Here is a 16,929-nt window from a genome sequence, read left to right on the forward strand (position 1 = left end):
TCTTCCTTTATGCAAGCTGTCCTTGATCTTTAAAGAGCTGAACTTGAAGTCTGAATAGCTAAGTTTGAGCTCTGGCTCTGCCACTTACTAGCTATGTGGACAATATCAAGGGAAATTACCAAGTGCAGCCCTAACCAGAATAAAATGTAATTTGAAAATGTTTTTTGAAAAGGAGATAGAAAAAAAATTTTTGGCTTAGGTTTATTTTTGGATTGAACTAAAATAATCACAGGTTGGCACAAAATATGATTTTATTCAGTTTTTACTCCTGTTGTTTATCATCATGGTTATTGAAAAGAGAGGGGGATGGGAAATAATGAGGTGCTAACAGAGTATCAGAAGGCATTACCCTACATCCCCCCTGCCTGAAGGAAAATCACTTCGAGGTAAAGGATGACCCTGGCTCATCAGACTCACAGCCTTCTGCTGGGAAGTGCATGACATCAAAGGGATTTTTTTATTCAGAAAATATATTACATAATACACATTATTAGAGCAGGGCACTTCAGTTAAATTATTTACTGAGTGCCTTCAATATGCTAGCATTGTCCTGGGCTACAAACTGCAGGAATTCTAATGAGGTAGAATGCAAAGATTCCTTACATTTTCATGAACTGTGTTTTCAGCATCTTCCTTTTTACAAGCCAATTTTTCTTGTAATAAGAATTCGTATAAGAAATCTAAGTTTAACCCTTAGGATTAAAGAAGGAAAAAGATCTTAAAGATTTTGTAGTAAATGGGTTTCTTTGTTGTATTAGTGAAGACTTCCAGTTTCTCTAAATGGTATGTCAGACTGAGTCTGATTAGCTTTTTGTTAGTTTAAAAAAGCATTAAGCTTTCTAGGTTCTTAAATGTTTATACCTTCCTCACCAAAATTAGAATTATAATAGAAATCAAATTTGCGAACTACTCATTTATTATAATGATTAAGTACACATTACCTATTGTGATAAGAAAGCAGCTTTTTTTGCTTAGTAATTCAGTGGTTTTCTAAATGTTAACATGTGGATGGAGCACTTAACTTCTGAAGGTAAAAGCTATTTAAAGTATTGCATGACTAAATTCTACCTACTTCACCTACTAGGGAAGTGGCAGGATTTACTGTGTTCTGGAGAGGGGGGCAGCCCAGGGATAGCAAATCCTAATTTTAACTGCTACTTTCTAACTCTGGGATTGAAACTCAGTTTCAATCATCACTTCCCTTGCCTTTCTGCAGAGTGAGATAGTGAATAAGGACTGATTGATCACTTTAAGAGCCTATGGCCCTTTTGTCCCATTTGCTCTGACAGAAATCACTCATTCATTCACCATTCCTCACTGAAACAAAACAAAAATGAAGCGTACAATTCAAACCACAAATAATCCTTGCTCCAAAAAAAAAAATAGTAATGTAACCCCTTACTTCCTTAGGGAATTGGTGAAAATAAAATGAGATAATATCTCATGAAAACACTGAGTTCTGAGGTGAAAAGGTAGAATTTCTTTCTTATTATGAATTCTTGCTTCCCTGGTTGAAGTAATTTCTACCTTAGAGCCTCAGTTTAACAGTACCAGGGTTGTTCAGCCTTTCTTATTGTCATTGAGAATTGAGTTGTTTTTTTTTTCAAATTACATGACAAGTAGCCAAAAGTCCTGACTTTGAATTGACACCAATTATATGGGAATTCTTAAAGTTTAAATAGTAGATATGGTTGCACTTAAGTGAAAGGAAAGAGAGGAAGAAACAAGGAAAAAAAGAAAGAAACAAAAAGAAAGAATGAACAATTGGTTTTCCAGTTGGTCTCAGTTTGCACAATTTCTTGAGATCCGCATACTTATTTACTTTTTCTGCTTTTATTCCCTGAGGCATTTCCGCTTAATAGAGGCATAGTATCAAGAAGTCCCACCATAAGGGAGAAGAGTCAGTCAGCAATATTTTGCTGCATTCTACAAAGCAGTGGTGGGCACAAGTCAGAGATGTCTGGTACAAGCCTCCACGGCCTCATTCAGAAGGGAGCATTCCTTCCCTCCCACTGTCTCTGCCGTTCTCTCTCTTGTGCCCACTCACAGATGGGTTCCTGGGCCATAGAGTCTATTCTTGTACAAGCAGACAGACCATTTTCTATGAGACTCTGAGAATGTTGCAGAAAAGCATCATGGCCACAGCCCTAAAAGTGGTTAACTTGGCAAGGTGAGAGTGTGGGAAATATCATTGACTCTAACCTCTTCCAAAGTGCTGGATTTTGATGTCAGAAGACCTGGGTTTGAACCTTTTTGACCTTAGGCAAATCACACAACCTCTCTGGCCCTTGATTTCCTTATGCAGACACCAGGGCAGATGGTTAGGATCAGTGGTTCTCAAACTTTTTGGTCTCGGGACCCCTTTTCACTAAAAAAATTATTGAAGGACCCCCCCCCAAAAAAAGGTGCTTATATTAATGTTTACTATATCAGAAACTAAATCATCCAAATATTTTTATGAATATGGTTTTGACCTCATAGAGTTCCTGAAAGGGTCTGAGGTCCACCTGAGAGGGCCCAACACCAATTTTGATGACCACTGGGCTGGTGGTGGCAGTATTACTGTTGTCATTCAGTCATTTCAGTTTTGTCCAGCTCTTCATGACACCATTTGAGGCTTTCTTGGCAAAGATACTGGAGCAGTTTGCCATTTCCTTCTCCAGCTCATTTTACAGATGAAGAAACTGAGGCAAACAGGGTTAAATAACTTGCCCAGGGTCACACAGTAAGTGGCTGAGGCCAGATTTGAACTCAAGAAGATGAGAATTCCTGACTTCAGGCCTGGAACTCTAGCCACCTAGCTGCTCTGGACTAGATGACTGCTAGGATCCCTTCCCCATTGAAGCTGTGCTCCCATGACCCTTTGTATTTAGGGTTGACCCTTTTCATAGTTTAAGGGGCAGGAACTGAGCAAAACATAGCAGTAGTAGTTGTCCTTATCATCATCACCATAATTATGTTAATATTATTTTGGCTACAAATATTTTAACACATAATACAAATATCTCCAGTGTTTCATATACTAACAAATTATCCATGTACTTTGCAAATCTAAATCTGGAAAGTCCCCTAAAGGTCTTCCAGGTAACCCCTCTCCCTCATTTTACAGATAAGCAAACTGAAATGAGAAAAGTTAAGTGACTTTCAGAAGGTCCCACAGTTGATAACTAGAGCAGCTGGGTGGCACAGTGGATGATAGAGCACTGGTCCTGGAGTCAGGAGGACCTGAGTTCAAATCCATCCTCAGACACTCACTAGCTGTGTGACCCTAGCAAGTCACTTAACCCTGTTGGCCTCAGTTTTCTCATCTGTAAAATGAGCTGGAGAAGAAAATGGCAAACTATTCCAATATCTTTGCCAAGAAAACCCCAAATGGAGTCAAGAAGTTAGACACGACTGAAAACAACTGAACGACAACAACAGATGACAGTCGGTGCTTGAGTCCAGATCTTCCCAACACCAAACATAGTGTTCTTTCCAACTGGATCATGCTGTCTCTAATTCCCATTAGTCTCTTCATCATTAGAAAACTTGCTTTTCTTTCTGTTTGAGACAAAATATTAAGATCCCTTTTAAAAAATATTCTGGGACATTGAATAAACCATCTAAAGAAGATTTATCGATGATGAGGACAAGAATAAAACACATTGAAGAGACCTGATAGAGGAGTTGAATATTGTATCAATAGAAAGAGTAACCACAGCATTGAGATTAGAAATCTATACAGGTGTCAAAGTGAAAATCTTTTAGGCATGTCCCTAAATTCAAGGAATAAGAAATCAACACCCTAGGAAAATTATCCAATTAATCAGAAATTGCTTTTCTTTTAAGTACAGTCATAACTATATGTACTTATGTACTTAGTGCCAGCACAGGCCTGGCATCTAGTAAGAGCTTAGTAAATGCCTGTTGATTGGTTGATACATTTGTATGTGTATACGTATTTTATATGCATATATCTATATTTCCCTCTTGCAGGTCAACTGCTAGAGAATATGCCCTGAAAATCATCAAGAAAAGCAAATGTCGAGGCAAGGTAAGTACTATACCTCTGTATTCATCTACATATGTATGTGTACACTTATGAAAAGTGATATTTTCAACAGAACAAAATGCTTATAAAATTACATGTCCAAAATAAACAAAATCTATAGGATATGATAGCATTGAAATTTAGTGAAATACAACCCGTATCTGTAGTTGTAATAGTAGACTCCATGTATAAATAAATAGTTCTTTAAATTGGTGTAAATATTTAGATATTAGTCCTGTTTCCTATTACTTTTTTTCCCCTTTTATTTCCTTCCTTTGGTTTATTCCTTTGTTAAACTGGTATTTGGGAAATATTTGCTCTAATAGGTTCTACAATGTATGAGAGACTCAGGACATTTTTCAACATTTTATAGATTGCTATGATATCTGAAACCTGTTTCCCTTTATCCTCCCAAAGGAAAAGGCATTTTTCTTATGTCCTCATGGAGGTGATTTTTCCTTTTGACAGGAGCACATGATCCAGAATGAGGTCTCTATCTTGAGAAGAGTGAAGCATCCCAATATTGTTCTGCTGATTGAGGAGATGGATGTGCCAACTGAGTTGTATCTTGTCATGGAATTAGTAAAGGTATGTACTGAGGAGGAGGAAATTCACCTCCTGCAGAAGACAAGACATTTTTCATCTACTCCACAGACAGAATTCTTTCCTCCAGGTGTTATCTTTTACAGTTCATGCAGTATTTCTGTCTCTCGTATGCATTAGCTCGGCAGATTTTATACATATGTACTCCTATCATACTTGATATATCTAAACTCAACAGAAAAACAGTACTCTGCTTATTTCATTAGTGGAACCCAAAGTCTTCACCATTGTTCATAAAGACAAGAATCGAATTATCTTAATCATTAAACTGAAACAGAGAGAGAGAGAGAGAGAGAGAGAGAGAGAGAGAGAGAGAGAGAGAGAGAGAGAGGGAGAGAGAGAAAAAGAGGGAGAGAGGGAGAGAGAGAGAGACAGAGAGAGACAGAGAGAGAGGGAGAGAGATCCAGCCTCACACCAACTAGAAATGAATCCATCAAAGTAAAAAAACTTTTAACCACGATACTAAGCATAAAAAATGGGGGGGAAAAAGTCTTAGGAAAATACTTACATAGAACAGAAGTTTCTTTTCAATCATGTATATATACATAGATGTAAATACTATATATGCATACATGTTTATATACATATACAGCTAGATCCCAGTTAGAGTGAATAAGGAATCCCCTGAAGAGGCATGGCATTATTTGAATTGGCACTGCATAATTCCATTTGGCTGAAGTCAATTACCCTATTTTACAAATTTATAACTTCAAGTAGTAGGAATCTGGATACATCTGATCACTTCAAAGGATTCCTTATTCATACTATCTGGGATCTAGCTATTTATGTATATATGCATGCATGTATATCAGTCCAATCAACATTTATTAATGTACTTAATTGAAAAGAAATTTCCTAGGGTGTTTGTTTTGTTATTCCTTAGTCTTGGTATCATGACTAAAAGTCTTTTACTTTGATGGATTCATCATCATGATGCAGCTATTCTCTCTCTCTTTCTCTCTCTCTCTCTCTCTCTTGCAATTTAATGATTAAGAGACTTCAATTCATGTCTTTATAAGAAATGGTGAAAACTTTGGATTCCATCAGTGAAATGTAGGAAGTAATGCTCGTCTATTGAATTCAGATACATCAAATATGATAGGAGTGCATATGTATTAAATCTGTCAAGCCAATGCATAAAATGAGAAACAGAAATGTTCGCACTGCATAATTCTACCTGGCTGGACCCAATTACCATAGTTTATATAATTATAACTTCGAATAGTATGAATTTGAATACATGTGAGCACTTTGGTGGATTCTTTATTCACACTAATCAGAACCTAGCTAGTTTGTATACATATTAATACATACACATATTACATTCATGTTGTAGAATAAGCTTTCCTGTCAAGAATGCAAATGGTCTATATTAATTCAGTCTTCAAGATAACAGCACCTTTTTATGCATGGTCACATTTTAAAATTCCATGGTGCCTTATTTTTCAAGACTTCTCTCCTTTTTAGTTTAATTTTCCTTTAATTTAGTTTCATTTTAAGTGTTATTTACTCTTTTTACTTGTGAGATATTATAAACTGGCTCTTCCCCATCTTTCAAGCTAACAGGTGAAGATTTGTGCCTATAAGGACCATATTCATATCTTTGAGCTCTCCCTTCTGAAACAAAGGGGAGATAGCATGGTACAGTGGAAAAAATGCTTCATCTCAAGTCAGAAGACTTAGATTCAAATCCCTGCTCTGCCATTTGCTGTCTCTGTGTCTTTGGGGAAATCATTTTATCTCTCTGGCCTGTTTCCTTATCTGTACAATGAAGGGACTAAACTGAATGACCTCTAAGATCTCTTCCAATTCTAATCTATCATCCTATAATGTTTGTATTATTCTGGCATTTGAAGAATTTAAGTTTGCTTTTGGAAACAGATAAGATTTCTGGCTAGTGGGATTGGCTTTTAGATAAAAATGAAAAAAAATTGACATAAGGTATTTGACACAAAATTAATTTGTTGCTTTCAGAAAAATTCTATGTGTGTATGTGTATATTGAAAAATTAATCTCTATTTTTGAGCTTTCAGATGTGCTTTATACTTAAACTAGACCCGTTAGCATATTTGGTTGGGGATAGTTTATATTTGAAATATAACCTCATTCTCCCTCATACTATTTTCCATTTAATAAAAATTTATGTTTTCAAGTATAATGTTTAGGGAAGTGCAAATGTTTATCTGGGCTCATAATTAAGAGAGGTTTACTTATTTTGCTTACAAGTAGCAAAATGATTTCATGAATAGAGATCCCTCTTCAAGGTTAGAAAGTCCCAGTTCATACTGTGACCTTGGATAAGCAACTTAGGTTCTCAGTATCCCCAAGCAACTCTTTAAGACTATAAATTGTAAAGCAAGTGCCAATCTGCATTAGTGGAAGTGGTTTCATGACTAGAAGATCTTGATGCCAATGAAATCACAGTTTTGGTCCAAAGTAACTTCATTGTTTCAAAAATCGTTTTAGTGCTACTTATTTCACCATTAATTTCATTATATAAATATTATAGAATGTGCTTTTCTCAGCACCAAGGACAGTATTTTTACAGCAGTATTGTCTGTCCAACAATTGCTGACTGTTTTTGCTACCTACCATGTGTTGTTAGAATCAGCTAACCATCTGTTATTGACTGACTTTTGAAGATCAGAGATTAAATCCAGTTTTCAGACAGCAGAGGAATCCAAGAGAAAAAGGCTTAAAATTATAGAGCGTGTTTTGCCAGTTAATATACTGTGGATTACTGGTCATCATATGTTCATATTATGGCTGCCAATGAACCCCACAGGTGGGGAAGCTATTTCACTGAATGGTTCCATGGGAACCATTAGGACTCCCAGATGCTAGGGTATCCTAGCAACAGTTGGGCCAGGGGGGTGGAGGGGGGTTATTGGTATAAGGGCCATGCACTTCTGCCCTGGATATGAAATAGGCTGGGCCCAAGTACATAGTCTGAAGAGTGAGATCTCATTGCTGGAGGCTTTTCAAGAGGTCAAAATTAGTCCTAAGCTGGGCTCAGAAGACTTAAGGAAGTTATCTTATTGAGGTTTAAATTGGCTTAGGAATCAATCCCAAAATATTGGTCTTCCTTACTAGAGCCCAAACCATATTATACATGGAGAGATACCACTGGATGACTCCTATGTCACATGACATGCCAATTGGTACCATAGATCTGATTTCAGTGTTCACCAGAGTACCATCCATCAGGTTGTTTTTGAACCTTCTCAAAGATGCAGAATATGATGTTATACGTACCCTCAAAGATCTATGATTTCCTCACTTATAAAGGGATTTTTAGTTCATAAAGAACACTTAATTTTTTTTTTGGTTCATACTAGTGAATTCATCAGGGTGGGAAATTACCTGTTGTAGAAATCTCCACAGCTGATACAGATTGGTAGCCTCATGCTAATTTATAGTCCTTAAAAGCTGCATGGGGTACTGAGAAATTAAGTGACTTAACTGATAGTCATACACCTAGTATATTTTAGAGACAAATCTTGAATCTTTTTGACTACAAGGCCAACTCTATCTATTGTGTGATACTACCTCTATACTTTATAATTGTAAATTCCACAGCCAAAATCTAAGCACAGCTTATTAAACCATGAAAGAATATGGTTCCTGATTTTTTCTATAAGATAAAAAAAAGTAAAATAATGAAACCAACAACAGTCATCTATTGCTGCAAGAATAAGTTTTCCTTTGTCAATCAGCAAATTTTTAGAGAGTGCTTTTTATATGCAAAATATTGTGTTAGGTGATAAGGATCAGCTTTGATAGTATATAATTAAGTAATAATATAGACAGTAAGTGATACGAGAGCCCAGAGAAGGAGGAGGGTCTAAGGGAAGACATGTGTTGGACATACAGCACCAAAAATAGGAGGAACATTTGGACTGGTAGAGAAGAGATGGAAAAGAATTCCAGGCTGGGGGGGTGCAGCTAGGTGGTACAGTAAATAAAGTACCAGCTCGGAGTCAGGAGGACCTGAGTTCAAATCTGGCCTCAGACACATAACACTCACTAGCTGTGTGACTCTGGGCACTTACCCCCAACTGCCTCGCAAAAAAAAAAAAAGAAAAGAAAAGAAAATCCAGGCAGGGGAATTTCATGAGTAAATTTTAAAGTCAGGAATCAGCATGATATCTTTGGGGAATAAGGAGAATAGTAAAGCTAGATGAAAAGGTTTATATGGAAACAGATAAGAAAATCATATTTGAAAGATTACAGAGAACCATAAATGCCTAAAAAGTGTGAACTTAATGGGACTATATAGGCAGGAGGTGAACTATTATAAATTCTTTTTTTTAATTTATGAAATAAAACAAGCATTTCCATAACAGCACAACAAAGAGATGATTGTACATGAAACTGCAAGTCTACTGCATACAACTTGCTATTTCTTTCAAATATACAACAGTTATCATGTAATTTTCTTTTGTTTTTTCCCCTCCACTCCCGATTCTTAAGAAAAGAAGAAACATGATGTGTTTTTTGAAAGACTCACAAAGGAAGAAAGAGAATGAAGAAAGGAAGGAAAGAATAAAAGGGAGGATAAAGTGAGGGAATAAAGGAAAAAGGAAAGGAGGGAATGAAACAAGGAAAGAGCAAATGAAGGAAGAAGGGAGGGAAGAAAATGTTTCAAATACAAGTTTTCTAAGACCCTTAGTTATTTGAGTATGTCTTATAATTACAGTTATTCCTTTCTAATTTGGTAGGAGAACCTTTATAGATAATTCTACGATACATAGGTAAAATAGGATGGTGTTAGCCTCTGATTTCAATCTTTTGACCCTTTTATGAAGGTAGAAGATGATAGGGATGATAAGGTGATGAGGGCCTAAACTACAGGGAGATATAGCCTTTAGGCTATAAAGGCAAAGACCTTTGAAATCTGATGACTGTTTGGGATTTAATCTCAGCCTTCTCTCTTTCTCTCCTTTTTCCCTCCACAAACAAATAAATTAAAAACACTCTCATATTCTTTCTGAACAGTAATGAAAACAGACTGAATATTGAAGTGGAACTCATGAAATGTTTAGACGTGTAGAATATCCTACATAGTTTGATGGCTATATCTTCTATACGAAGAGTCAAGGGAGAACATCACATAGAATGACACAGGATGAGAATGCATGGATAACTTATGATCTGTACCACTTCTAGGGGCATAGGGTAGGGAAGTGTTAATGAGTCATGGATCCATTGAAGAACTGAAGCAAAAGCAAAAGCCAGATAAACTATAGTAGTGGCTGATATGAAGATGATTCTCAAACCTATATTTCCTGTCAAGACTTCTCACCTGAGGCAGCATGGTACCATGGAAAGAGCACAGGATTGGAGTCAGAAGACCTGAGTTCAAATCCTGACTCTGCTATTTAATACCTGTATCACCCAGGGCAGGTAATTTAACCTCCTTGGGCCTCAGTTTCTTCATCTGTAAAATAAAAGGCTTGGACCAAAAGGGCTACTGAGATTCCTTCTAATTCTAAGTTTTATGACCGTATCTTCAATTATCTGCAGTACATCTCACTTCAGATGTCCCACTATTGTTTTGAATTCAATACATCTAAAATTGAATTCATTCTCATACCTAAACAGGTTCTACTTTTCAAATCTCCCATTTTCTATCCTTGTCACTATCATTCTCGTAAGTCCAAATTTTAGTCATATTTTACTGTTTTCTCTATTGCCCACATCCAAGAAGTGACTAAATTTTGTTAGCTATTTCTTCAAAACATCTCCATTTTCAGTTGAAGTTCTCATCACCTAATCACTCCTTTTTCACAGCCAGATAGCAAATCAGGTTACAGAAATGATCATTATACCCAACAGTTTGCTCTTTGTATGTGTAGGGATGATATATAAATGTGCTCAAATACTATTAGTACATTTAAGTTCAAATTGTATAAAAAGGTAAAAGGGTTGAAACTGGAGCCTAAAACCATCCTACTTTATCTGTGCATTGTAGAATTATCTCTAAAGGTTCTCCTACCAAATTAAAAAGCAATAACTGTAATTATAAGATATACTCAAATAACTAAGGGTCCTAGAAAACTTATAATTGAAACATTTTCTTCCCTCCCTCCTTCCTTCATTTGCTTTTTCTTTGTTTCATCTCCTCCTTTCCTTTTTCCTTTATTCCCTCCCTTCTTCCTCCCTTTTATTCTTTCCTTTCTTTCTTCTTTCCTTTCTTCATTCTCTTTCTTCCTTTGTCCCCTTACTTCATTCCCTCTCTCACTCCTTTCTGCATTCCATTCCTTTATTTCCTCCCTCCAATTCTTCCTTCTTTCCCTTCTCCTATCATTCTTTTATTCCTTTCTTCCTTCTTTCCTCATTCTTTCTTGTCTTTCAGTCCTTCCTGCCCTAATTTATTTTTCTTTAACGTACTTTTTGGGGGTTTTTTTCCTCATAAAATAAAATCTTATATTGACTAGTTCTGCAGTAGGGCTATTTCAAGTAAGCTTAATTGGTCTGTTCATTTCAGAAACAATAGGAGCTGGTAATAAACATGTATATTATTTCCATAATTCTTATTTCTCATTTTGAAGGTTGTAAACATGCCTCTTGATCACTTTGGGAGGAAGGTTTATATATGCATAGAATAATCCTGACCAGAGTACACAGGTGGCCCAAAGCAGCTTTGGGGACCCACATTCATTAATTAATAAGCAGTTAAGAATGGTTTAGGAAGAGAGGGTATTCTAAGAGGTAAGTAGAAGGGAAATTCTTAAAAATCCCAAAGTTCTTGCATCCATCTTTCACTCTCCCTGAAATTTGTCAGTTTGCTCTATAGGTGGCCCCATTAGACCATCTGCTAATGTGCCATATTCCTGCTGTTCTGTTCTCAGGGAGGCGACCTTTTCGATGCCATTACCTCCACAAACAAATATACAGAAAGGGATGCCAGTGGGATGCTCTACAATCTGGCCAGTGCCATCAAATACCTGCATAGTTTGAACATTGTTCACAGAGACATTAAACCAGAGAACCTGTTGGTAAGGAAAAAATACAATTTCTTGTCTCGTCAGAGCTTGGGAGTTCCTTGATTGCAAGCACTCATTAACCTTTCTGAACTATTTCATCTTCTTTACTTTTAAACCTAAAAATACAACATGAATCTGCCTTAGCTTCAAGCTAAGCATGAGAGCTAAGAGTAATAAGACTGTCTGCAGTGGTCCCTCAGGGACCAGAAAGAGTTAATGTTGCTCATCAGAGTTCTAACTGTTTCCAGGGAAAGACTGAGACACTGAGGAGAATCTGGGTCAGTGAAGCAATGACTGCTTTCATGGATTGGGGCAAATGTGGGGAGTTTATCCTGAAATCTTTACTATAGACATCTCAGCACAGGCCCTATTTTTGATAATTATTCTTTTACTGTATAGTTTGAGAAAAGTGTGCAGCACTTAATATGCCACTGTTCAAACTCAGCAAAGCCTTGAGATAACAAATCTGATAACACCATTGCCAGGCTAGATGTCTTAGCATTAAGGTGAAGCATTAGGAAAGAAGACTGGCATTAGATCCGTCAGCAATTTTTCAGGTTCAATTGAATATTTTCAGAATGCTTCCTTTTTTAAAACTGCTAGAAGGTTAATATAACCTTTGCCTTATTACTCATATTGTCTGCTTTTGCCTTTTCCTTTCCTAAATTAACTTCAGCATTCTAATATCATTTGTGCTAACTTCGTAAAAATCTTTGAATCTGTTCACCTATTCCTGAAGAGATGTGCGGTATAGAGGATAGAGCACTTGGGGACAGGGAGGGAATTTCAGGTGGGAGGGATCACTAGGAAGACCAGAGTTCAAATCCCAACTTACCAGCATGTGATCATGGGCAAGCGACCTAAATCTCTCTAGGCCTCAGTTTCCTTGCCTGTAAATTGAAGAGGTTGGACTCAGTGATCTCTAAGGTTCTTCCCAGCTTTAGAGCTATGAACACATTATCCTGAAACCCAGAGATAATGAGTAAATAAGCCTCACAACACAAAGACTTATTCTATGACTGTACAAAAGTATGAATTGCAAAGAATAGCTTTAGGCTTTGTTGAGGAGTACAGGAGTCACCAGTAAAGCCACAGACTGTTTTTCTCTCTAAAAAGAAAAATGCTTGGTCAGCAATCGGTATATAAATGGGAATCTTTTCCTCTGATGGCTCCAAATTGTACCACTCTGATCATTTGACATCACTTTTAAAAGACCTACTTTGTTGTCCTTAATCATTAATTGATAGTTTATCAGTCGACAAGTGTACCCTCTAGTGACAATAAAAGAAAATTGCAGGATCTTCTTAAAAAGCCTAGCTTAATTCTTCCAGTTGTCCTGATCTGTGTCTTGTCACTGGACCCAGATGGCTCCAGAGGAGAGAGAGAGGCTGGTGACTTTGCACAGCCCTGCCTCACTTAAATCCAATTCACTTGCAAGCCAAGACATCACCTTTCTGATGTCATTGGTCCTCTCTGAGAATGAAGGACAAACAACAACAGCTTAACTCCAACATCTTTTTCCATTGCACCGTTCTGCCTTAGAGCAAGACTAGCATGAATGGGCAGAAGTTGAATGTAGACAAATTTCAATTCAGTATAATAATTAATTTTCTAGTAAAATTTAGCTAACAAGCTCCTCCCAAGGTAGTGAGTTCTTCCTGAAAATGTTCAGGTGGTGGCTGGATGAAAATCTACCATGGATGTTTTCATAGGAATTATTGACATTGGGAAGAAAATTAGACTAGATGGCCTTTGTGGTTTCATCCAACTCTAAGAAATTCTGATTGTCAAAAAAGGTGAGTCCTGGATCAAAAATGCCAAGTTTGAAATGCTAAAATACCTGGTTCTATCAGATAGAATGCTCCTTTGATATTTTCCCTGCTTTCTTCTCCATTGCATGTTCATCCCTAATCTCATTTAAGTCATTTAATTTACAATACAAGTGATTCCTGTATGATTCCTTGTATTGAGTTGATTTTTTAAAAACAAAACAAAACTCTGCATAAACTCTAAACCTGTTCCTAATGGCAAAACATAAATAAATACACAAACATATCTTGAAGATTTTGGCAGTAGATTTCACTCCACATACATTCAGATAGTCATTTCTATATACAGATATTGTTGCTTTGCCTTCACTCAGTTTTCTTCCTACCTTTGGACTGTTACAGAAAAGTATAAGAGCATGGCTGCTGGAAAATGCTCCTCTCTTCAATTTTAACGCAAGCCTGAGCTTCCAAAAGAAGGTGGGATGGGGAGGAGAGAGCTCCCAGGGAACAGAGGCAGCACCTCTGAAGGGGGAGGGGTCAGAAGGCAGGCAAAGGGTAGAATTGTTTCCAGCCTGGTATTTTGAAATCTTAATTTTGTATTCTGACTAGATATTATTGCCCTTTTCCTTACCCTCTTGATTATGTAAAACTTTTTTTTGCCTTTGTCTTATTTCTATAATCTTAAGATTAACTTTATCACCCAGTATGACATACTAATTAGAATCTATCTGAAATTAAGTTTAGTTCTTTTTTCTAATTTATTTAGAACCAGGTAGTAATATAAAATTTACAATACATATTTTGAAAAGGAAGGCATTGGTAGGCATCATGGCATAGTGGACAAAGTGTGAGAATTAGAGTCAAGAAAACATGATTTCAACTTCTCAGATGCTTCCCAGCTGTTACCTTGTCCAAGTCACTTAACCTCCATCAACTTCAGTTTCCTTGTATGTCAAATGGAGATAATGCTGCACCTGTAGCACCCACTACAAAAGATTGTTGTGGAGGTTCAAAAGGGATAATAAGTTTCTTAAGGCTAAAAAGTTAATGACAGTTTTTAATGGCTTTAAGAGAATAAGAAAAACAGCAGTGTATTGATCATGTTTTATTTTAGTTTACTCCTTGGAAGCTGAAATTTTTTTTAATGAATCCAGTTATCTGAAAATGAAATCCCTAGAGTCTAATGTCATGAATTCTTCAACTAGTTGAATAGGAGTTTCTTTAAAATAAATGAAACTTTAAACATTAAATTGTATTGTTAAACACTGGATTGTAATTTTGTTAGCTTCACAGATGCCAAAAAAAAATACCCCCTTTTGTTTAATCTAGGTTTCAGGTAACCATTTTGAATATATTTTGAATCCTTTACTGGGTAAATAATTCCTAGGATGCCAGTGATTCTTTGGCCATAATATCAATAGGGTTATCCCATAGTCCTAGCATAGCAGTGATTGGAATTATGTTTGGTTTGATACATCTGCTATAGTAGTCAGCATTTAGCTCCCTAACAGAGGATCACAAGAATATTGCACATTTATTCTCAGGGTTTGGGGTCATCTGTGGGGTTTCATGTTGTTTTATGATCACCTGCTGCATTTTATTACTTTATATTAAAGACATTTTTTAAAAACAACTTTTCCAAATGGTCTGGTTTTCCCATCCAAGACAAATCAGGTGTATATACAAACATCTATTGTTGAGCAAGTTACTGTTGAGTACCTAAGCCAGAAGAAATGAAAAGAGACCGTTTTCAGAGACTCCTAATGTAAAATACCAGTGTGCCAAAAGTCTGCATACCTAACCTTTCACTGTGTCTATTCTTGGTAGGACATGCCTTCATGTTTTAATTGGGCCCTTTTTTCATAATTGCTGCTATTTAACACGTTTATTCTGTCAAATCATGGGATGTCTTTATAGCTGTATAATAAACCCTAGAGAACAACTTCTCTGACTGTAGCCATCTGCAATGATCACAAGAGCAGCTTACAAAATACTGACAGTCTTTATAGTAATAGGATACATATGGCAGCCCACAATTATGTGTAGCTGCATTCAATTAGTGCTGTACAATTACACAGTTTTATTGCTTCGTTAAAACAGTGAAAGCACTACATAGTGGGTAATTTGCACTAATCCCCGTCTCTTTAATAGCCCTTCAGCATTTAAATGTAGGAGAGCATCTACAGTATTTATTATGCCTAAGACGAACATTAAATTATCTCTCACGGTGTGATTACTCCTTGATGGACAATTAATGTCCCACCACCTCACATGTGAGTCATGTTGGTCATGGGCTTTACTTAAAATGTAGTTAGAATGAAAGCAAACTCATTTTCTTATTTCACAAGGAGACCCCATCACTGAAGCAACTCAGATCACATTATCTGAGTAGTCCACACTTGCAGCCTGTGATTGTCAGCTCTAAAGTAGGGTTACATTAAGGAAAGACATTGAGGAACAGAGTCAAGTGGCTTCACTCAGTAATGTATATCCTAAGACTTAGCATTTTAAACATGCACTTGTTAGATGCTTTGAACTAAGTTTTTAATTAAAAGTTAGAGATCTTTAAAGTGGATTTATAGCTGCCATTTGGGAAAATACTTTCTGGAGGTAGGGTTTTTTTTGTGTGTGTGAAACAGATGTATTCAACAATCTGTGGTTTTAACAAAGTTTTAATTAGATTTTTAAATCATGCTACCCATGCCCATCTTTTATTGGTGCAGCAGCAGACAAGTGTGCCTCCATCTGTGAATGTTGCCCTCTCTTATCAGAAGACTCAGTTGTATAAGCTCCTTGGAATTCTTGTCCCTGGCAAATATCTCATTGGTCTACAGTATCCACTCTTCTTAATTGTTTTCTCTTCTACAGAAGAAAAAAATAATAACCCAGTTTCACACTTTCCCATAAGTACAATATCAGCAAGTGACAAAAAATGCTCCAACTAGTTTCAGTCCTAAACCTGAAATTCTAGATAGTTGATTAACTCATAACAAGTTTTTGAAGCATATCTTGTTTGTTTGTGAATAGAAATGTTTCCGATTATGTCCTAAGCTTTGGTCTCTGAGTTGTTATTTTCTCTCCTAAGCAATACCATGACCTGCCTATGTTAATTTTCTTTTAAAATTTTGTAACATAAGTCACAGGAGGAGAAGAGTTTTGATACAGACTGTAAACATAAAAAAATTTTAAAGTAGCATTTTTAAAAGAAATGAAGAGGGTCAAAAAAGACACAAGAATTTGATAACTGTCACATAATAATGTATTCAAATTGTTTCTTAAATTGGATTAGGAACAATCGTTACTTTGAGTCAGTCAAGCTTTTATTTGTTTTAAAATCATATTTTTACCCTTATTAATAGTTATTGGGGTTTTGAACTCCATCATAGAGCTATATTAAATATTTAGTATGCGTTTTAGCATGTGCTGAGTTATTGGTATATTCCACCAGTACAGCAGTTCTCAGACTGTCTTCTGTAAAACCCTACTGATCTGGGTGATATAAATAGGTGTTCAAGGAGGGTATTATGATGTTATC

At 36.3% G+C, this 16,929-nt stretch overlaps 1 protein-coding gene across 4 annotated transcripts in view; it reads left to right on the top strand.

The window, feature by feature from the left end:
• Positions 1-16,929, top strand: part of DCLK1 (doublecortin like kinase 1) — a 410,798-nt gene that overhangs the window by 336,190 nt on the left and 57,679 nt on the right. For all 4 annotated transcript variants that reach the window (XM_020978718.2, XM_020978717.2, XM_020978719.2 and 1 more), the window contains 3 exons: positions 3,979-4,036; positions 4,502-4,621; positions 11,491-11,637. In XM_020978718.2, coding sequence (XP_020834377.1) covers positions 3,979-4,036; positions 4,502-4,621; positions 11,491-11,637 — 325 coding nt within the window. The remainder of the gene's footprint in view (positions 1-3,978; positions 4,037-4,501; positions 4,622-11,490; positions 11,638-16,929) is intronic.

Source organism: Phascolarctos cinereus, unplaced genomic scaffold (assembly GCF_003287225.1).
Source record: "Phascolarctos cinereus isolate Bilbo 61053 unplaced genomic scaffold, phaCin_HiC Scaffold_726;HRSCAF=1367, whole genome shotgun sequence".
Classification (NCBI taxonomy): Eukaryota; Metazoa; Chordata; class Mammalia; order Diprotodontia; family Phascolarctidae; genus Phascolarctos; species Phascolarctos cinereus.